General features: G+C 44.0%; 1 protein-coding gene across 1 annotated transcript in view; it reads right to left on the reverse strand.

The window, feature by feature from the left end:
• tprg1 (tumor protein p63 regulated 1) overlaps positions 1 to 22,964 on the reverse strand; it is a 30,890-nt gene that overhangs the window by 2,315 nt on the left and 5,611 nt on the right. Inside the window, exon 5 of the mRNA XM_082523229.1 lies at positions 7,980 to 8,133. Within this exon, the coding sequence (XP_082379355.1) occupies positions 7,980 to 8,133 (154 nt within the window). The remainder of the gene's footprint in view (positions 1 to 7,979; positions 8,134 to 22,964) is intronic.

Raw genomic sequence — 22,964 nt, forward strand, 5'->3', positions numbered from 1 at the left:
AAGCAGACAAACAACTGGTCACACAAACGCACATCCCGAGTGCGCTCAATGTAGGTGCGTAGCGCACGCACCGGACAAAGAGAATGCACCCTCCTCTGCTCCTCAGATTCAAAAGGAGGGGAGCAAAAGCTCAGCAACTCAAACTCCATTGAACTATAAGATGCAGGCATGACCTTGGGAAGATAGGCGGCATTCGGACGCAATACGACCTTGCGGCCATCAGGAGAAAACTGTGTGCAGGCAGGATGCACAGACAGCGCATGAAGGTCCCCCACTCGCTTCGCCGAGGCCAAAGCGAGAAGTAATGCGGTCTTATACGAAAGAAGTTTCATATCTACCGACTCAACGGGTTCAAACGGAGGGCCACAAAGGGCCTCCAGCACCAAAGACAAGTCCCAAGCCGGGACACTGGACTTAAGCACGGGCCTCAGCCGGCGAACCCCTTTCAGAAAACGCACGGCGAGGGGATGCGCACCTGGTGTCACCCCGTCAAAACCGATATGACAAGCAGATATAGCCGCTAAATAAACCTTGATCGTCGAAAACGAAAGGCCTTTATCCAACAGCTCCTGCAGGAATGTCAAAACATCCACAATAGAGCACTGAAATGGGAGAGTGTGGCGGTCCTGGCACCATCGCTCGAAGGCTCGCCATTTGTAAGCGTACAAGCCTCTAGTAGACGAGGCCCTGGCGCTCTGAATCGTCGCTACCACACTAGGTGGCAGACCCTTAGCAACCAAGTTTAACCTCTCAGCAGGTAAGCATGAAGGTGCCACAGATCCGGGCGCGGATGAAACACTTCCCCCCCGCCTGAGAGAGGAGATCCCTGCGGAGAGGAAGCTGCCAAGGACTTGCTGCAAGCAGGCTGATTATTTCTGCATACCACGACTTCGCGGGCCACCAAGGGGCCACCAGGATCAGAGAGAGGGAATGCCGACGCACCCTCTCCAGAATTGGAGATATCATTTCCACTGGGGGAAATGCATACAGGAGCACGTCTGGCCATTGGTGCGCTAGCGCGTCCAAGCCCAAGGGTGCATCGTGGTCGATTATGGAGAAGTACAGGGGGCAGTGAGCATTCACCCTGGAAGCAAAAAGATCTATTTGCGCCTCGCCAAATAGATCCCAAATCTGAGCCACTATTGAAGGGTGTAACCTCCATTCTCTCACCAGAGGACCCCCCCTGGAGAGAAGGTCCGGCCCCAGGTTCAGGTGGCCCGGGACATGGGTGGCTCTTAGAGTCAGAAAATGAACACTGCACCATAACAGCAGAGAGCGAGACAGCTGCAACAGGGGAAGAGAGCGTGTTCCTCCCTGCCTGTTTATATAAGACACCACTGTTGAATTGTCCGTCCTGACTAAGACATGCTGGCCCTGCAGGACTGGACGGAAACGCTTTAGAGCTAAGAACACTGCTAACAGCTCTAAGTGGTTGATGTGCAGCTGGCGCTGAGCCGCGGACCAGATCCCTCTCACTGACGCACCCTCGCACAGCGCTCCCCACCCACTTAGGGAAGCATCTGTGGACACCACCTTGCGAAACAACACCCTCCCAATCCGAGAGCCCTGGTGCAGTAGCCCGGGCTCCCTCCAAGGACGGAGAGCTAGCATGCAAGACGCAGTCACCGGCAGCCTCCTCCGGAGGTGACGCGAAGCACACAAACGGTGAGAGAGAGTCCAGCGTTGAAACGCTCTCATTTTCAACAGCCCAAGCGGCACTACGGCGATCATAGATGCCATCATGCCCAACAAGCGCAATATCGTCTGGAAACGCAGTCTGCGTCCCAGCTGAAATTGAGCGAGGCAGCGATGAAACGCGGCCACTCTGTGCTCTGACAACCGTGCGCGGCTGGAAAGAGAGCATATTTCCAGACCGAGAAAAGCGATCTGTTGACCTGGGATTAGCGAGCTCTTCTGAAAGTTCACAGAGAACCCCAGTGTCTGAATGTGTGACAGAACCCGCGACAGCTGCGTCTCCGCCTGTTCTCTGGAGCAAGCCACGAGAGCCCAGTCGTCCAGGTAGGCCAAGATGCGGATGCCCCTCTTCCTGAGGGGCGCTAGCGCTGCCTCGGCACATTTCGTAAAGGTGCGGGGAGCGAGCGACAGCCCGAACGGCAGCACTAGGTATTCGTAGGCTACGCCCTCGAATGCAAACCTCAGAAACTGCCTGTGTTTCGGGTGTATAGCGACATGAAAATAAGCATCTGTTAGATCGATTGTCGCAAACCAATCTCCCGGGCCGACTGCACTCAGGAGCTGTCTGAGTGTTAGCATCTTGAACCTGTACGTTCGCAGGTACGTGTTCAAGACTCGCAGGTCGAGGATGGGACGAAGCCCTCCCCCTTTCTTCGGAATGACAAAATAACGGCTGTACCAACCTTTGTCCGTCTCCGAAGCGGGGACCACCCGTATTGCTCTCTTCTGTAATAGCGCCTGTATTTCCTCTCTGAGTACCAAGGCTGCCTCGGGGTTGACAATCGTGTTCACGACTCTTTGGAAACGAGGCGGCTTGACCCGGAACTGCAACCGGTAACCCATGGCAACGGTTTGCAGCACCCACGGAGAGGGGGCGCAAGCGCGCCACTGAGGGAAGTGAGCAGCCAGCCGGCTGGCCTGCAGCACTGACGGCGGGGCGCCGTCGCCCCCCAGTGTGTCTGCAGGGGACTGCATCCCCTGCCTGACCTGGCTCATTTCGCCTGCAGGTTGAGCATTTGAGATTGTTTGAGAGTAAACCACACTCTTTATTGATTGCAACATGGGAACATGTACATTTATACATTTTGTTGGGTGCACCTTTTCCGGGGCATAACAATGAAAAACAGCGGGAACACTCGATGTGGTCGCTTGAACATTCAACACATCTGAACCGTGTGCAGGGGTTATGTGCTTGGGAGACCGCGATAGGGAAGTGCAGCGCCTTCTGGGGCTGACAACCTGTACAGAACTTAAGCGGCACCTCTTGTGCGGCAACAGAGGGGTAAGAGCAGCGTCTCCCTGCTGCCGGATCCCTTCCCCACTCGCAATCACAGCTAGGAGGGCTGAGGCTTCTTCCTCCTGGGCGTCGGGTCCCGTCGGGGGCCCGGGGGAGGGCCTTTGCCCCAGGCCGACTGGCGTGGAGCTCGGGCCGGAGTACGTGCTCTCGCCGGCGGCCCTCCCACTCCAGCAGTGGGCGCCGGTCTCTTGCCAGCTGTCAGAGGAGCGGCGGGCCTGTGAGAGCTAGCAGTGGGCTTGGGCTGGGGCTGGCGTCTGGGGATGATGTCGCGCAGAGCTTCCGTCTGCTTCTTCCTCAGATCGAATCTAGCCTGAATGGCTTCAAGTGAATGTCCGAATAACCCAGCCGCAGACACTGGTGCGTCCAGATACACAGCTCTGTCTCTATCAGGGACGTCGGAGAGGGTCAGCCACAGGTGCCTCTGCGCCACCACTGTCGAAGCCATCCCTCTGCCCAGGGAGAGCGCTGCACAGCGAGACGCACGGAGGATGTAATCCGTGGTGACTCTAACCTCGTTAAGAAGAGGTGACAGCGGGCTGTCCTCCGGAACCAGCGATCCAAGCTCCGCCAGGCACATTGCTTGGTACGTCTGGAGCATGGTGACGGAGCTCATGGCTCGAGCGGTGCCGGCCTGAGCCCGATAAATCTTCTCCAGCTGCGAGGCCGAGAATCTGCAGTGCTTGGACGGCAGAGTTGCGGGGCCACCGACACCATGGTTATGGGACGGGGCCAGATAAGCAGCCAGAGACGGCTCCATAGGGGGTGGGTTAGCTAAACCAGCTCCCTCGGCGCCGTCCAATTCCATGTACTGTCCATAGCCGGGCACAGTGACGCGGGTAGACAGAGGTTTGTCCCATGACGCTGTTAGCTCGCAGAGAAAGTCTGGGAACATGGGGAGGCAGTTTTTGGCCGTTGCGGGCTCCGGTGGAAGGAAAAAACCCGCAAACCGCGACGGCTTCCGAGCTGGTGGAGGAGAGGGCCAGTCCACCTGCAGCTTCTCAGCGGCACGGCGAAACAGGGAGAAAAGAGAGGTGTCATCGTGGCCGACCGGCGCAGCAGCGGCGGCATATTGGGTCGACAATGAGCTCTCCTGCTCATCCTCCGACAAACCATGGATGTCCAGGCCGATGTCCAGCACGTCATCGTCTTCCTGGGGAGCGCTGGCGGGCTTCAACCCAGGCTGAAGCCCGTCAGCGCTCCTGCATGGTTCCGGTCCGTCATCGGCTAACCCGTCAACGTATTCCATGTGGTCAGCCCAGCTAATCGCGGGGACATCGACCTGAAAATTTTCGTCTTCGGACTCGGACGAAGCCGGGGCTCCAGACTCGGAAAGAAGAGGGTCATGCCGTGCGACAGCCGAGCGTCCCAGCACTCTTTCCACAAACGTCACCCGTCTTTCCAGGGTCGAGCGTCGGAGCTGGCGACAAAACGCACAAGCTTCGGGCTCCGTCAACGCTCTCCTAGCGTGGACGATCCCCAGGCAGACAGGGCAGGCATCGTGCTGGTCGCTGTCGTGCAAAGAGAAACCACATCCCTGAGGACAGGGGCGAACAGAAGATTTCTGCTTTGCTCGCTTCGGTTTGGAGTCCATTCCCAAAACGCAAAGCGAAACGCTGCACAAGAAAAACTTGAAAATAGCGCTCCGCGGGCAGCCTACGCACCAGCTGGGCGGTGGAGGCTAACACCAACAGGGGCAGTTAAGCTAGGTTCAAGTTGGCAGACAACGGAGCTAACTAGCAGTAGCTAGCTAGCCCAACTCAGCAGAGGTGTTCTCAGCGAGGTGAAGAGCGTAAGAACTGAGGGATGACGGTGATGGCAGCGGCTATATGTGCGGGCGGGGCCTTGCGCGTGTCATCACACGTCATCTGCCGTAAAGGCGTGAATAAAGGTTTCTTCAGCCAGGACACGCGAGGGCGTGATATCCCATACTTATGTGTTGTACCGAGTGAATCGACTGAAAGGGAACTATTGTTATTCATTATCAGGTTGTTGTACAAGCTCTCTAAAAAGACTTCGGTTGATTTTAAATGCTGCAGTGAGACAAGTAACAGGGGTAAGAAAGACAGACCACATAATATTAGTTTCTGTTCATTGGTTTCCTTTAAAATCCAAAGTTTAATCACAAAGCCTTCTCCTTAGATACAAAGTCCTGAATGATCATGTAGAACATTATTACTATCCAGTCTGGATTCAGGAGAACCATCCCTTAGTTGTCCTACTATAGGCTCAGACTCCTTTAGTTTGAAGGCACAAGATAATCTGTGCTTGAATATCTCAGAAAAAAATTAAACTAGACTTATTTTAATTAGGTGGAGCTTGTTTGCAACAGGTTTACTGTTAAGCAAACCAGTTGTGAAGGCTGGGTCTAACTCCTGGCTGTGTCTGTGACTGCACTGATGACTCCTACCTGAGTAAATGCGTGAGTAATAGCGCAATATGTGGGTGCAGCAATTTCCCTTTGATGCTTTTCACCCTGGGGTGAAAGAAGTAAAAGAACTGATGTCTTATTAACATCTAAACCTTTCTGCATCTCACTCTATCGTATTCTCTGAACTTCTTTTTTAAACGTTGATTTAAACAGCAATCTCTTGAGATTAAACCCAAGTGTCTAAGAGCATTAAAACAAATAAGACAAGAATAAATAAATGAAATCAAGTGATCTAAAATACCAGACAGTGAAAACATGCTGAGAACACAATGTTCCAACCTGGAAGATGTGTTTTAATTAGTTTAACCTCCTAAGACCTGAACTCTTCCACGGCATGCATTTTTAATTTCTCTTTGATATTTGGGCTGATTGGGACCCGATGAATGTAAAAACAAAGAATTACCAGATTTTTTTTTTACCTTATTTTTGTTTCTAAGACAAATAAGAGCCACATATGAGGATATTCGTTTAAATTTTGATAGAACAGTAGCAGCATAATGTCCTCGTAAGTGGATATCAGGCCCTTGTGGAGCAAAATTGAGTATTTTGGGCTAAATAACCAAAAATGTGATGTCCACATATGTGGACGCCAGGTCCTAGGAGGTTAAAGGCCAGATGGTGCTAATAAAAGGACTGTTTTGATGCTAACTGAAAGAAAATCTATCAATTGATTTAGCTAGAATGACATTGTATGGCAGAATCTTAATAAAGAGTGAGATGTTTAATCCGAAATATACTCACGTTTGTGAAAAGGCTGGATTTGTCAGCGATATAAAATATTAAAGACTCTAAATCGCATCCATTGACTGTATTGACACGACAACTCAACACAATATGGGACATATGCTGAGAAAAAACCCATCCTCTAATTTCCGCCACACATTACATCGTCTGTAGTATCTGCCCATAAACATCTTATACTGAAGTTCTGCACAAATTTCCCCTTAATGGTCTTCAGTGTCATCGCGAAGAGTCTCCCTAACCTGAAACCTAAAATCCAGTCGTTTAAGTTGCTGTTCCAACACCTTTAAACGATGCTTTCCCTCCTTTCCATCCGTCATGTGTTCATCCACGCAGAAGTCAATAACCTTGTGTCACGACACTATTTTTTGTAACTCTTAATCTATGCAGAAGTGAAAATAAAACCAAGCAGCTTGTTTTGAAGTGGAACGGAATTTCAAATGCAACGTTTCATGAAGCTCAACAAATGTTTCTGTGTACTTTTATATACAGCCTGTCAGTGAGCTGAAAGTACAGAGGCTGTATTTGATAAATAAAATGTTAATGTATGATAATGCAACTCAGAGATGGGGAAAGATGCAAGAGTGAAAGGACGCGGGAGAGACCTGTGAGATTAGTTGCACAAGTTAAGAACTCACATTTTATGAGCTGTAAATTTAAAGCGATTCCTTTTACAGATCTTTATTAATCAGACAGCGCATCAGGACACGATGTGCTGCTGGTATTATCTGGTGATTTCATACCATCAAATGTAATTCACAACAAACTGCTGTTAGGAGACCGTTTTTACAATTTAAAACTGCCAAGCTGTTTGTTATGTGTCGGCTTTTTTGTGTTTGAATAATTCATAGGTCAGTGTCAAGGTGGATTAACAACGTTTTCTAAAAACTGTTCTTTGATTTGTCGCTTTTAAAAGGGACAAGGGACAAGGATTGGAACCAAAATGAGTGAAAAAGCAGCCAGTGTCCAAAGAAGGACCATTAGAAAGCCTGAAGAACGATTGCTCTGGACCACTTTTAAATTAAAAGAGTAAGTATGGCTGATTGGAAGTAAAATACATAGAAATGAGGGATGACTTCAGACCCTTGCATGGTACTGTAATCTGCAGTAATGCAATGTGTTGGAGTGGTGAAGAACCGGTTGTGGTGTCTGTGCTCACTCTTAGATTAGATCAGTTTTGCCTCACTTGACAAATTCCACTGCTTTCTATTAACTAGGGGTGAGGGTTAGGATTCTTCCACCTGCCAAATTCAACTTTAACCGCTGCATAGATTCAGATGGGTGTTTATCTTCAGTAGCTCATTAGGTGTTGAAAATGATGAATTACACATCAGGTGTTATCTGATGGCTAATTCCAGCTAGTTATTTCGCAGTGCTGACTCATTTCGCCAGACAGGGACTCCCAGCACACGGTTTCATTTTTGTTCACTTGATGGATCAATTCATCCAAATTACAAATAGGTATGTTGCACTCACAGAAGGGAGTCATGCAGCTGCACACTTGAACTGTTTTGAGAAATCTGAGTCCTCACCCTGTGCCAGCCTTCACAGGAAAAGCTCCTATTGGAAAATGTTTACATTAAGATTAAAGAAGATTACGTGGAATTGAAGGTGCAGTGCTTGGACCCACGTCTATAGGGTACAGACTGAAACCTACACAGGGGGATACTTCAAAAAGCATGCAAAGCACTGCATAGAACCAGGACACTGCTACTGGAAATAAACTCCAAATAAACCACATCTACTTACATCACGAGATAAACTGGAAAATGTTTTGTGTGTGATCTATAGAGATCCATGCATGCTTAATCAACTTACATCAGTGAGAGCAGTGAAGACATCGCTGATCTTTCTCACGGGGTGGTACGTGAATGTGATGAAGGGGAAGTCAGTGGCGAAGGGGTTCCACCTGGAGGTAAAGGAAGGCTCTCTCAGCCGGTCCCAGAAGACTCGCACCCCTTCTCCGTTTCTCCTGAAAACGCACCAAAACGCAAACATGAAAAAGTGTTCTCCTCTGCCAGTGACAACCGACTGAACCTTCATCAGATGAGTGATAAAAGGGCTGCGTTCAAACAAACAAGTCCTTGTGTTATTTTGCGCTGGGAGCCATGCTTCGCTGCCTCACTGCACAAACAGAGACAGATACCATAGATGCTTACAGGTGACAATTACAGGTGACACTTAAAAAACACTGACTCATTTTTTTGCTTACAGGTTTTAACTGAGGTAAATAGTGTTAAAGTTCCTAATCAAGCCAAATGAGCATTAACTGCATTCGGGCTGGGTAATACTGAATCGTGTCAGCCGTAGTGGTGTTTTTACTCAGCAATCGGTGGACCAGAACCCTCAGTCACACTTTCTCGATTACTCTTTTTCATAGGCACACAGCCCGAGGACAAAGTGAGAGAGAATGATCCAGAATTGTGTTCCAGCACCGTCAGTCAAATCTGATGGTCAGTTAAATACAAAATAATGTCAAGCAGGTTTATTTTTCATGGTGTGGAGACACTTGCTACCCTCATCCCACAGTCCCGCTTATACCATATACAGTGTTTCTTTCTCATCCCTGCAACGCATTCATGCACGCAGATGTCAATAAAGTTGTGGAAATTCAGCATATGTGACGAATCCCGGCTACACACAAAAACAGCCGAGCACTGACGCCATCAAGAACAACTGGACTTTCCAATATTTCCAATGTTTGTTATCTTAGCTTCACTGTCTGCAAATATCTCTCAGAACTGTATCTGAAAAATGTTTATCACACATTTCTCTTGCATAAGATGCAAATAAACAGCATAAATTTTATCCAAAATCATCATCCAGTAAACCTGTCAGCTGTGAGGGGAAATCCTCAGCTCAGTGCAGCCTCACACACCTGGGGGGTGGGGTTTGATCTGTCAGTCAGCCAATTAATTCTGTTCTATTAGCGATCAACTGGCAGTTTCTAGTAAACCTAGTGGAGTTTGTATTAAATCTCAGTTACAGTTTAAAAATTTATGGAAAATAAACAAATGTTTGGGGTTTTTTTGCATGTTAACCCAAATGTTTCAAAATTTTAGTTTACTAAAACATAAAAAATGAAAGTGGAAGGAGCATAAATGGAATAGCTCTGTGCAGAGTGGCAGGTAATCTCCAGTGCGGTGCTTCAAACAATGACAACAATCCAATGAAAATGCTAGGAATTAGGGCTGTTCGATATAACGATATGTATCGGATGACGATGTAAAAACGTCTATTGTTTCATTTTACGCTATTGTTTGTTTCGTGGTGTCGCAAAATAAACAGTTTACGGCAATATTTTTTAATCGTTTTGATGGTCACTGTAGTGGCTATATAAATTTCTTAAAGTTCTCTCTTTCTCTTTTATCTTATATAACCACACTGTGGATGGACAAGTGCCTGTTTTTATGCTTGTGGTTAGCAACAACGATGGTAACAGCATCGCGTGTCCGCTTGTTTATGTTCCACATAAACCTTTCACAATAAAGCTCAAGATCCTGTTCAGACTTTTCAAAATAAACTGGATCACGTGAAAGAGCAGATTGTTTACGGATGAGAAGTAAAAAAGAGCCGCCAGGTGCTAAAAAATAAACCTTAGACTCAAACGTTAGAACAGGCTTTTCCCGCCGTGTAATAAATACTCACAAATAAAACGGCGGCCGTTACAACTTATGTCTAAAAATGTATAGTTTCATGCATCGGTTAAAACACTCGACTCCAGCTACATGACGCGCAGCTGGAAACACTTCCCGCAAGTCGAGCTGCCCGAGATTCACAGAATTTACAGATTTTGTTACATTTTTGTGATTTATATCGTTATCGGACGATAGAATTCTTATATCGGGATATGAGAGTTTGGTCATATCGCACAGCCCTACTAGGAAGTGTACAGTAGTTTAGTTTAGGCTAAACTAATTTGGACTGCTGTACAGCAGGCTGTTGTCTTCGTGGTCACAGGTTAGATCAGTGAAACAGGAAGTCCAGAGGGTTGGAGTTCTCCATCATATTAGAGGTTCTTTGTGTAGAAGATGACCATAAAAAAGAAATCTGTGACACGCTGAGATCAAAATCAAAATTGCTGTTAATAAGATATATTATAACATAATCTACAACTAAGCTAACTGGTTAGCTCTGAAACAATGTAAAAAGGTTTAAAGTAATATAGATTAAAGTTCTGTTTTTATTATATCGCCAGTTTTTTACTCCTTCAATTAAAAGCAAACAAACAGGATATCAAGTGTTATAGAGGAAGTGGGTTGTATTAATCCGTAAATTAGATTATTATCAAGCATTAAAAAGTTATTTTCTTAAGAAATTAGCCTGTTAAACTGAAAAAAAACAAAACATTTTTTGTTCTGATTAGATTTTATCTACTGCAGTGATTTTTAGCTGATGAATAATCTGCCTCAAAAAACAAATAAAGCTCTGAGGTGTACCCAAAAAAACCTGCCAAACACTGTACAGTAAACATTTTACATGCACAAATAAAACACACAGCAACCTTCTGATATTTAATTCCTACATATTCGTGTATCATTTTGTTTCACTTATGTCCCTAAAGGGGACAAGCAGACCTGCTGGTTTCGTATTAACAACGTTAGAATAATACAAATCTGCACTGATCTGTCCTCGGGGTAAATACTTAATGTGAGGGCAATCTCATGTTTGCCACGCTCAGAGGTAATCCACAGCGTGCTCATCATATTCTCTTTATTCTGCTGTTCTTTCTTTAGTCCTTCTAAAGTAAATACTGTAGGTTTTAATGAAAAAGCCCTCTAGTCATATATTTTCTGTTTAATGAAACCTCAGAAGACTGAGAGCAAACAGGCGTCTAAACACTCACAGATCCCGTCTTTGAAATGATGGTAGTGTTGCTCCACATTTTGCAAAGATCGCTATAATTCTCTGTTTACTCTGCTACAGAGGACTCACTAATAGTACTGCTGCTACTACTCAAAAGGAACAAGGTCAAAGAGAGTCCCACGCAGCCCCTCTGCACCTTTCAGAAAGTCAAATCAAATCATAAATATATCTAAGAAAATTTACACATGACTTCATTCATTTCAAAACCTCTGTGAAAAACACCTGGTAACGTTTTGAGGTATCCATGGAAATGAAAATTTAAGTGCAAGCTTAAAAAAACAACATCAATAGCAAAAAGCTTACACATATCTTTTAGAAACTGAACATCGATACAGCAGAGCTAAGGCAATTAACAAGGATGCTGCATGTTACTCTTTGAGATCTTCTCCTTTGTACAGATCCGACACCTACATTTGTTCTCCTTTCTTCACATCTAGGAGTAAAAAACAAATATCCAGGGACATTTCCTTCTCTCCTAAGTATTTAATTAGTAAAGAAATTAATTTGCTGCTTTGCCAAGACGAGAGGTGAGACAGGAGAACAAATTAAACACCTGATTATTGTTAAAGGCGCTGCTCCAAGAAAAACTCTACTGGATGTCACAGTACAAAATAATTTGGAGTTATTTTGGGTGTATGTTTTGTTTCCCTGCTGCACCCAGGTGGCTCCAACCTGCCAAATCCCACTTTAACCCCTGATGTTACCTCAGCGAACACGGAGGAGTAACAGTGTTCCCCGCAGCACTAAAATCTCTCTGATGGCGCGTTGCTTGGAAAAATGCACGACTACTTGCAGAGAGCTTTAAAGAGCAGAAGAATAGATGTAAAGCAACAGTATTTGTGGCGGCTGAATTTGCCAATAATGTGATTACTGCGGTGTAATAAGTAAAACAATGTGTTTCGGATTATTATGCAGGTTGATACACTGAGTCTCAGTCTCTGGTAAGTGATGGTTTATTTAAAGGAAACATTACTTACAGATGTTCTTCCACTTTAACGAGCGAGTTAAAGTGTTTTCTTGCAGTGTGAGGAGGAAGAAAGATCATTTAGCAGATAAACAGGAGGCATAAGATCCCCAATATCTGCTGAAAAGTGAGGCGAGACCATCACACTGTGAAAGCCCAGATAATTGATTCAGAGCAGAATGTATGCAGTCTGATAAAGAAAGGTTTAAAAATGTAAAAATCGGATGGTGTTGTAGGTGGGCAGGACTGCAGCTTTAGAGAGGAGGTACTGGAGTTAACACTGGGGCTACATAATAAAAAAATGAAGGCATGAACATTTATTTTTTAAAGTCTGATCTACTTGCGCAGTAATTGCAACAGAGTTGTTTTGAGCTTATTTGACCTACTGAACTAGAACACAGTTGAGGGATTTACATAACCATACATACAAAACCAGCTACACAACCATCCCTGTTTTTTTGTAGTGTCTGTTTAACACAGCAGGTACCAAATAAACATTTACTCAAAACAGCGGCTTGACAAACTTGCTGCAACAGGTTTGACTACTCCGTCCATTGCATCTGCGGTTGAACAACAAAAAGAATACTGTTGCAGCAGCTTCATTATCCTTCTAAAGATAATTAAGAAGAAAAGCAGCGGGGAATTAACTGCTGTATATGTTTTGCTTTTTCTTCAGAACATTTCGTCAGTAGAACAAAAGCAAAAATGGTGGCATCACCATTTTTATGTCAGGAGAAGTTCAGGTAACATTGAACATTTAAGTCAACTGACTGAGTTTAAACTAGTTTGCAGAAGGTTCCTGTTCTGCAGGACATGCAAGTTAGAAACACTACACATAAAGCATTACACAATAAATCATGAAAGCAAGACATAAACAGCTACACAGTGAAGGCAACCAAAAGTGAAAGAAGACCAGAAGCTCTGTGAAGACTGCTTTAGTCAAAACGATATCACAGTCTTTACTTGCAGTCATTCATGTTTGGTGGTTTCATTTCTGGGATTAACTGCACTTTCACACAAACACCCACTGAAAGCCTAAAGCACCGTGAACAGCATTAAGACCCTCATAACACAGAGTAAATAAGTAAGTCAAAATGGCACAAATAAGAAATGAAACAGAGGAGCTGAGGTTGGGGTGGGTTGCAAACCTGTTTGCAGGGCCACCAAAAATTGTAGGCAGGCTAAGACAACTTGCATAGTGCATCCTGTATTGCATTTTTCAAAAGGACATGAGAGGATCCATCAGATGATTGGTGGGGATTGCAGGCTTGGATTAACTCTGTGACCATACAGAACTAAAGCTATGCTCAGTTTGCCTGTTGGAAATGTATGAAAGAAGTTACTACCAATCATCCAATCATCCATACATTCATTCATCTTCCCCTGAACCAAAGACACGTCATGGTAGCATTCCAGCCGTCCTTTTCCCAGTAACATTTGACAGTTCCTCCTCGGGGATCCTGAGGCGTTCCTAGGCCAGATGATATATAACCTCCCCGCCTGGATAACCTCCGAAGGTAGGTGTGCAGCAGAAATCCTTGTCAAATACCCGAAAAACAACTAGCTCCACTAAACAAGAGGAAGCAGTAAATTTACTATGATTTTCCACCTCGTTCTATTTCCAAGGTTGAGCCCCACCTCATTACGGCGCTGTACCTGTGGCCTTATTCTATTGGTCTTCATCCAGATCTCATGATCTCAGAGTTGGAAAATAGATAAGACTGTGTAAGACTGTGAAAGCTTAAGACTAATCTTTCTCTTCCTCCTAGTACAATGCTTGCATTCCCGTTGACCCATCTGTTGGTCCCAATCACCCATGTCAGCACCAAGGTTTTCTGCTGGAAACCACTGGATTGCTCACTCTTGGGTGGGGGAGAGATGCTGCCCCAAGTACTTTTGGATCTGAGTCATTTGAAGGTATAGTGTGAAGTTATTTTGTGTAAAATGTGAGATCTCGTTACAGTTTTTAGGGTTTTTGTCAAAAAAAAAACAAAATCTGTTTTCAAGCTGATGCTGGAATAAATGAAACTGATATTGTCTGAGGGAGGTTTGGGCGTTTTCCCTCTAATTTTGTAAGGTCTATGATATAAATAAAATTGAACTGAATGGAAATTTAGTTATCATTTTGAATCTGAAAGTAAAACATTTAATGGCTTGATTATTTGTATAACTGTTGGGGTTAGTGTCTAATGCAATGGCTGGTCTACTGTGGTTTAAAGATTTCTTTTATGATGACGGAATATATTCCTGAAAAAAACCCCATTGTATTAAATTTTTCCAAGTCCAACTTTTAGCGTTTCTTTGTTAAACACCCCTCTATAGTTATACGCTTTTTTGTAATGTTGTTTATATGCAGCTGATGCGTTTTTCACTTTTTCTTGGAAGGCAGATATGATCACTGGAGATAAGACAAATGCCCACACACCACCCCCGCTATCACAGATTCCCGTGACGATTTGCACCACACTGTGGATTTAACTCATTAACCTTCTGCACATTTTTAACACTGACAATCAGGTATGAAATAACACTGAACCCACACATTACTGATCGCTGCTTAAGTAGCACGGATGCGTGGAAGCACAAACACTCAGGTTTTTTCAGTGTTCAACACCATGCAGAGACCCTGAAGTGAAGACAGATTTCAAGAGGCAACTTGCGCAATTTACTAAATAAAAACTGCAAACTGTCGCTTGCAAAGTGCAACTGTAGAACGCAGCCTGAGACGGATCCTGCGATTCTGTCAGCGGCTGTCACGGCTCAAGGTGGCGTGAGTGGTCGCAGTTTTTGGTGGCAAACGTACCTGCTGGTTTGCATATAATAAAAGGCGACAAAGAGGAGAAATAAATCAGGATGGAGATGATTTCCCAACAGTGTTCTCGTTTCCTTAATGACCTGTCATGCCTATGTGCTCATTTTACCACATGCCTTGTGCAACAGAGCACTTCCTGCCAACCAGAATTAAACACCTGAGGCTAAACAATAGTGGTGTAGCTGTTGATATGTCACGGTCCCAGGGAGGGGCTGCATCATAATGCAATCATCTAGCCCTGTTTACACAAGTGCTTTCAAAATGACAATGTGGCTGCTGAACACTTTGTGCCTCCTCCTGAGCAAATGTTGTGCAGGTAGAAAAAGAAAAAATGGCACAAAGGCAAAGCCCAGCCTAAAAGACTGATTATATTTCAGCTCCAAGGGTGAGGATGGTGGAGTTAGGTTTGTACACACTGCCCTTTGTAAAAGTGCGCACCTATTGCCCGAGTATCAATGAGGATATAAAAAAGCTTTGGAGAATTCCACAGGTAAGTTATCACTGTGAGAGGGACCAGCCCAAACAGGCAGAGCAGGGCTGGGCTTTCCAGCCAGAGGCCTTGGAAGTTTTCACTGTGTTTATTTGGCAGAGCTGGGGTTGGACTTTCACTGCACCTCATTTCGTTACAGCCACCGAATCACACAACTGGAAAAACAGGCAATCAGGGCCGATTCAAGGTTTGCACCAAAATAAAGGCGAGAAAAAGGTCAAACTGGGGAAATCCACCTTCCCATTGCAGTTCCACTTAATACACAGTGTTTATACAAAATGCACACATGCCTAAGAGACGCATGTGTTTTCTGAGCTTTAGGGCAGGTGACGATAAATTCCTCACTGGGCTTTCAAGCGCTTCGGACTCATAAGTCAACATGCAAGATAAATATCAATCCCAGCTCCAGTTATCATGGCAAGTGTCCCACATTGTCTAAGAGCACATAAACAAATCTGGTCTGATTGCTCAACACAGCCTGCGGGTTTGTCAGCCATCCATAGATGTATCCATCAAACAAGGTTGCACTGAAAGGACTAAAAACAGATGAAAAGCAAAGGTGGATTGGTACGTAGAAAAACAAAGAGAAGATGGGGAATTGAGCTGCACACATGATCAGACTGCTTATGCAACCTCTGAAGCCTAAAACACACAGCCGTGATACTGTACATACAGTCGTGCATACGCTGCGATATCATAGCTGCAGGCTGTTGGCAATGATGTTTCCACCGTGAAAAAGCAGAGTCCACAGGCTGAAAGCTGCTCCCCAGGTGTTTGAATTTACAGCGGCCTGCCCCAAACCATGAGTCTGAGTCTACTGCCGTTTATTAATTCATACTGTACACCACGGGTGCAACCTGCGTACACACTCTGCTCCTCATTTATGCTTTGGGCTTCTTAGCTTGTTTGTTTCCTGTTGTATTTACAGTTGGAACAAGACTTGCAGTACAGGTAGAGCTACAAAGCTAGGCATTATATTCTTACAGTTACGTATGTGATTTTGCTGGGCTTTGTTTCACTTGTGCAAATTCAAATCTGATTGTTTTTTAATTTTGCATTTTATGCAGAGGACAGTTTGCGTTTTTAAAAGTGCAATTATGGCAAAGCCCACTGAACCTTTTTTGCACGTGTTTCAGGTTTACTGTTTAGCTTGATCTAAAAAGACTACAGACTGAACACATTCCTAAGTCCTGGTCCTGGTAATGAGTTGATAGTCCATCTCATGATATTTTTAGTGCTTCTCTTGTGTCTGTGGTGAACTCTGCTTCTGTTTTCTTTCCTGTTCACTTTTCAATGAATCCAAATTCTACCTATTCATAGCATCAACACCATAGACCAAAAAAAAGATGTCTGCAGCACCGTAACTTCACCTTAATGGAAATAAAGGATCCACTGGTGGACCATGCAAGCTCAGCAAACATTTACTGCATACTTGATGTTGACTGTGGCACTTGCACAAATTTATTTAACACTTTTCTCCATAATTTTACTGATACAAATGTGAAAAACCTCCCTCCTCTTCCAATTTTTGCAAATTTGTATTTATGTGACTAACTATAGAACATTTGCCCATCAAGTTTGAGTTCAAAAGGTAACGTTCAAAAGACTTTCTTATTTTTCTTTATGATAAATGTACAGATTGAAAAATCTAGCTGAGTTATAATACAAATATATGGAATTAGCCTGCTTTGGTTTACAACAGCTGCAGCTGCTTTCACTTAATGCTCATCTCATGAGGTCTGCAACTGTGTGTTTTGCTGATGATACATTAAGTACCTACTTTGTACTGCCTGCCACCTGCTGTCTGAATGTATATGCTGCTTTAGTTTGTATAGGTGTGGTCGAATGACTTCACTACAGCCTAAAAGCAGAAGAAAGACGTTTGACACACCATTCATCTGTAACAAGTTAATTACCTCGCATGTATTAATGAGGAAGCATTTTATTTATTAAAACTAACTTGAGCAGATGAAGATGGGGGCTAAATAATAGTTGGCTACACACATTCTGAAGCCTTATAGAGAGAAAAGTATCCGACCAGATGAGAAGCAAAGGAGAGCAGAGCTGGGATTACTTCTAGCCCTCTTAAATATATATTTTTTCTTACAACAGTTACTGAAGCAACCTCTAGCGGGGCTTCTTTAAACCTCCACACCCAGCTCTCTCAGACGGGAATAAAAAAAATAGATGATGTGCTGGGTAATTAGATTGTCTAGACAGTTTGGAAAGAAGGCACTTAAAACACATCTTTCCCCACAGATGCAGAAGAAACTGTGCTTTTTCTTCACGGGTGCACCTGGAGAATGTGTGAAGAAAACACAATAATCAGGACTAAAAATACTGACACTCCCTCCACGGTTTCCAGTGACATCATCAAGGTTTCGGGAGACTGGTGGGGTGCACACACACACACACACACACACACACACACACACACACACACACACACACACAATGTGCTTATTTCTGAGGAGGTTGGGAACACTTGAGGTCAATTGTTAAGAGAAGTGCTTTCACTCAGGAACTTTAATTGTATTATTACTTTTAGGCAATCAGACTAAAAATGGAAATAATCAAATTAAAGAGTCATCCTTTGATGTCATCTCTCTGATACCGTGCCTTTGATATAGAAATGTAGCCAACAGTAGTACATTTAATGCCACAAACTGCCTCACTGCGGTCAGACAATGTGCTGATTTTTTGCCAGAGCCGTATCCCATACCATGAAAGGGGTTTGGACGTGATCCTATCATCATCCATGATGACATGACATGAAGAAATGTGATGTGGCGTGCTCCTGACTTGAACCTTCCCTTCACCAAGGGTGCACACTGACATCAAGTGGTCATATGACAACTGTCAGCATTCAAATCACGCTGCGGCTGCCTCGAAGAACAACAGCACAAAATCACACAGGTAGCAGAATTTCTCTGCTCTAGGTCAGTAAAAGAATTGTTTCATCACTCTGTGAGCTTTTTGATTTATAAAGGAAGAAGAAGCCTTTGTATTTGATTAATGCAGCCCCGCTGGGTGGGATCAACATTGCAGACGGAGGTGGAGCATTGCATATTCCTGATAAGGGAATGTGAACCAACAGGCATTTAAAGGGTGCTTTTCCAGTCATACTGACCATCCAAAGCTCGTTTACACTATAGTGAGCAGATCCCAACAGACAATGCAAACAAATAGGTGCAGGTATTTGAATGTAATTTTCCCAGCTCCTGCGTTAAGTAAATGCAGTGAACATACGGCGAGCACTTTGTATCCCAGTGGATGGAACGATGACTACAGCATTTTTTAATCTGGTCACCCTAATTCACCCACACATATAGTACTTTCTGGACCACCTGTATATTCAAAGGTTTCTAGAAAGGTGCTGGAAACAATCCCAGCTGACTTTGGGTTAGTCCAGGGGTCCCCAATCCCCAGTACACGAGGGCTGGTGTCCCTGCAGTTTTTAGATGTGTCCTTGATCCATCACAGCTGATTTAAATGGATAAATTACCTTCTCAACATGTCTTAAAGTTCTCCAGAGGCCTGGTAATGAACTAATCATGTGATTCAGGTGTGTTGACTCAAGGTGAGATCTAAAACCTGCAGGGACACCGGCCCTTGTGGACTGAGATTGGGGGCCCCTGGGTTAGTCTGTTACAGGGAGAGCAGAGACATTCCAACTAGGAACCTTCCTGATGTAAGACGCAAGGCGACAACGCTGCAAACTGCACCATCATTACTTCCCCGCATTATTGTTTGTGTTTTTAAATTAGGGCTGCCACAAACGATTATTTTGATAGTCGACTAGTCACCGATTATTTATGCGATTAGTCGACTAATCAGATCATCATCCACTGGACGTAAAACTACAGCTTATTGCACCAGCAGCATCTGCTCTTATATAACTATCATTAGCTTACAGCTTTAAGTGTTTAAGGTGCTAACTAAAAATAAAGACAAGATGATAGTTTATTCAATTTTAATGAAATTTGCAGATTGTTTCAGTGAAGTTTAATGAACTCCTTGCTATCTAAAATATAACAGGACAACGGAGTATATTCTCCAGCATCTCACACTTTTGATAATCAGCTGTCTGCTTGACGTTTATTCAGCTGTGTAAAAACTATAACTTTAATCTCAGACAAACCGATTTACTCAGGAACAAATAAAATACAAAAAAAAAAAAGCCAAACAACAACATTTTTAATTTATCTAAGTGACTCATATATATTTAACCTGAGTAGCGAAAGACGGCGGTGGGTTTGAAAACAATTTGCCGGGAGTCCGGTGTTCTCACGGCGCTAGTGACCTAGCCCCCGGCTAGCTATCGAGCTAGTGGGTAACAGACGTCTCCGAAAACGTAGGAGCGCTTTTGAAAATATGTGGTGTCCTGATAAACTGAGCCGATATTTGAGGTTTACACAGCTACATTCTCGCCTGAAAATACGTTAAACGTTTATTTTCTGACCCAGAAAGAATAATAAGAGTAATATTAAAACTAACTAGCTGCCGCCATTGTTGGAAACTAAGCTGGGCCGCGCTATGATTTCTGGGACACAGCTGCTTCTTCTTCTTCTTCGGGGTTTAACGGCAGCTGGCATCCTTGTACATGCAGTGCTGCCATCTTCTGTTTCAGTCCGTTATTACACTCTTAAATCCTGCTACTTATTCCTGCGTCTTTTGGGATCTTACAAAGCTTCAAACGACGCGTCGACTATTAAATCAGTCGTCGACGATTTTGATAGTCGACGTAATCGTGACTAGTCGACAAATCGTGGCAGCCCTATTTTAAATACACAGGAAGTAACTAGAACACCTGCATTAAATTTGCCAGCAGCAGATCACAGTTAAATAGTTTCACAGCTTTGTTTTGTGTCCAAAGATGTGAAGTCACGACACAATTCAAAAACACATGGCTTAAGCCAAATATGTACTGCAGGTCACATGGATGTGTTCCTCTGGACATCGGCTCCACACAGAAGATTCTCTGACTTTTACATTGGTAGCTCAAAGTACAGCACTGCAATAAAGACTTTCGCAATACGACTGTAGTCGCCTAAGATTGTTGTTTATTTTTTATAAATTCATGTTTTATGCAACCTTAAGTGAACACCATTTCCCATAAGCCCTGGGGTGTTAGCGAGACACATGTTTCGAGTGAACAGAAACTCATAGAGGAGCTATGGGGACATGACGTCATGACTTTGGCTCTGTCTTCTCTCTGTTCGCCACTGAGCTCCTCCATCACTCAGAAACGAATCATTAACACTGCAGCTCATCTCCCCAGCTGGCCTCGTATTAAGGTGTCGTGTGGAAACAAAGTTTTCGTGAAGCGTCAAAAGAGGAGCGAAGCAGGAAGATTCATTTCCATATATACATGAACATTACTGTAGATCGGCTTCTCTCAAAATAGGAACGACCTAGACAAAAAAAAAAGAAGACACTTCCTGGGGGAGAGACGAAGAGGAAGACGGGGAATGAAAGGGAAGGAGTGCTGAAGATGAAGACAGAAAGAGGAAATGTTTGAGGCTCCAGTCTTTCTCATTTGAAACCGTCTCTTTACTGCCGGACTCCCGGGTGGCTTCCACGAGCATTTTATGTATAATTTAATGTAATGCGCGGAGATAAAACCTCCAATAAAGGCCGTGCTCTCTAAGCTCTTCACAGCACATTACGTTTTATTCATCAAATTAGTTTTAGTTGGTTTGGTATCCCCTGAGCCGTCTTTAAAAGGTTTAGATGAAAGGACTGCATTAATTTTGCCACTAATCAGTTAAGTGACAGCTCCAAGTGACAGCTCTGCACTCCTTACCCTCAAAAACCTTGCTGCAAACACTCTCGCCATCCATGCTGTCCCCATTTGCTCCTTGCACCGATCCGCCGCACACATTTCACACTTTCTCCTACATCTTCTAATGTTTCTTTAAATTTGACACCGTGTTATATGATACTAGATTAAAATCAGCTGTGAGATGATTACAGACCGGCCACAAATGTGACCGGGCATGTTTAACGTTAAGGCGTAACGGTTAATGATGAAGCAAAGGGACTTATTCTTCACGGGGAATTGAGCTTTGTGAAACAAATTAGAGCAGAGTGAAGATAATTGGAGCTAATATTTATAATTCTCCAGGTAGACATTTTCGTTTGTTAATGACCGACTAAACCCCACAAAGAGTAGTTTAATGTAGTGTCAGGAAGCTTTCGTGGTTATGATTCAGAGCCACGACACTCTAAACTTCTGCATTTAACCCTGAAGTCAGCAAACTAGTTTAGGGACTAAAATGACCGTCATAATCCCATTCAATTTTGTACAGTAAAAGCTTTTTTCTTTAATTAACACCCCTGTTTGCTCAGTTTAAATACCAATGTGAAATTCCTGCAAACATTTGTAGGCATACAGGACATTTCTCGAGCTCCCCCTTCTCTTTTTATTTTGCTTCCTAGGACCAAGACAAGGAGTCATTTTTAAAATGGTCTTGAGCAATAGTTCTTCTGTTTTTTCAGTTACTCTATGGACATTAGCTGCTTATTCTCCCATTTTCAGTCCAGTCCTTGCATCTGACAATTTTCAGAGGTTTTATTTGATCTTTTTTCTCTGAACTAACCCAAACAAATCAGACAACTTAGCAAAAAACGATTTTAAATTGCATCCTTGGGCATTCGTTAATAGCAAAAAGCTACTTTGGCTGATCTGTTATTCACAAAGGCTCACCACAGCAGGTAGCTCTGTATGATTTGGCAAATTTGTTTTACATGAAATGGCCTTGTTAACATTAGATTCAAGGTCTTTCACTTGTTAGGCAAACGTGTAAACCACTAAACAACAGAACCACTACTTTATGTTTTAATTTCTAATTTAGCTGAATCGATAAAAAAAGAAAACTGGGCAAGTGGAGGACAAAAGAAGAAGTTTCAGGCCTAAGAAACTATCTCTAGCACACAGTATCGTAGAGTCATGTCCTTAAGAAACAGGAAGCAACGGTTCACAGAAGCCTAATCAGGAATGGTCTCAGCAGAATTTACAGCTGTCATTCCTAAGGAAGGGAAAGAGGAAGGAAAGGCTGAGGAATGCCAAATGACACAAGAACTGGACTGAAAGCCAGTAACAACAGGTCTGATGGAGAGATAAAGCCAAATTTGACATTTTCGGTTCAAATCATAGTAGGCATGTACAGAGAGCCATCTGTAAAACATGGTCTGTCGTGGTTTGGGTTGTGTTTCAGATCAATCTTGTCAAAACTGATGAAATTACAACAGCTGAAAAGTATGATTTGATTTTGATCCACCATAGCACTGTTGCCTCATAGCAAGAAGGTCCTGAGTTCAATTCCACTATCAGGCCGAGGTCTTTCTGTGTGCAGTTTGCATGTTCTCCCCGTGTTTGCGTGGGTTCTCTCCAGAAACACCGGCTTCCTCCCACAGTCCAAAGACAAGCACTTAGTGGGGATAGGCTAATTGGAAACCCTAAATTGCCCATAGGTGTGAATGTGAGTGCAAATGGTTGTCTGTCTCTATGTGTTAGCCATGCAACAGACTGGTGACCTGTCCAGTATGTACCCCGACTCGCGCCCTAAGACAGCTGGGATAGGCTCCAGCGCCCCCCAAGACCCTGAAAAGGATAATCGGAAGCAAATGGATGGACAGATAACATCATCTGCAAAACATCTGATTGGC

This window comes from Aulonocara stuartgranti (genome assembly GCF_965226115.1).
Source record: "Aulonocara stuartgranti genome assembly, chromosome: 23".
In the NCBI taxonomy this organism is placed as follows: domain Eukaryota; kingdom Metazoa; phylum Chordata; class Actinopteri; order Cichliformes; family Cichlidae; genus Aulonocara; species Aulonocara stuartgranti.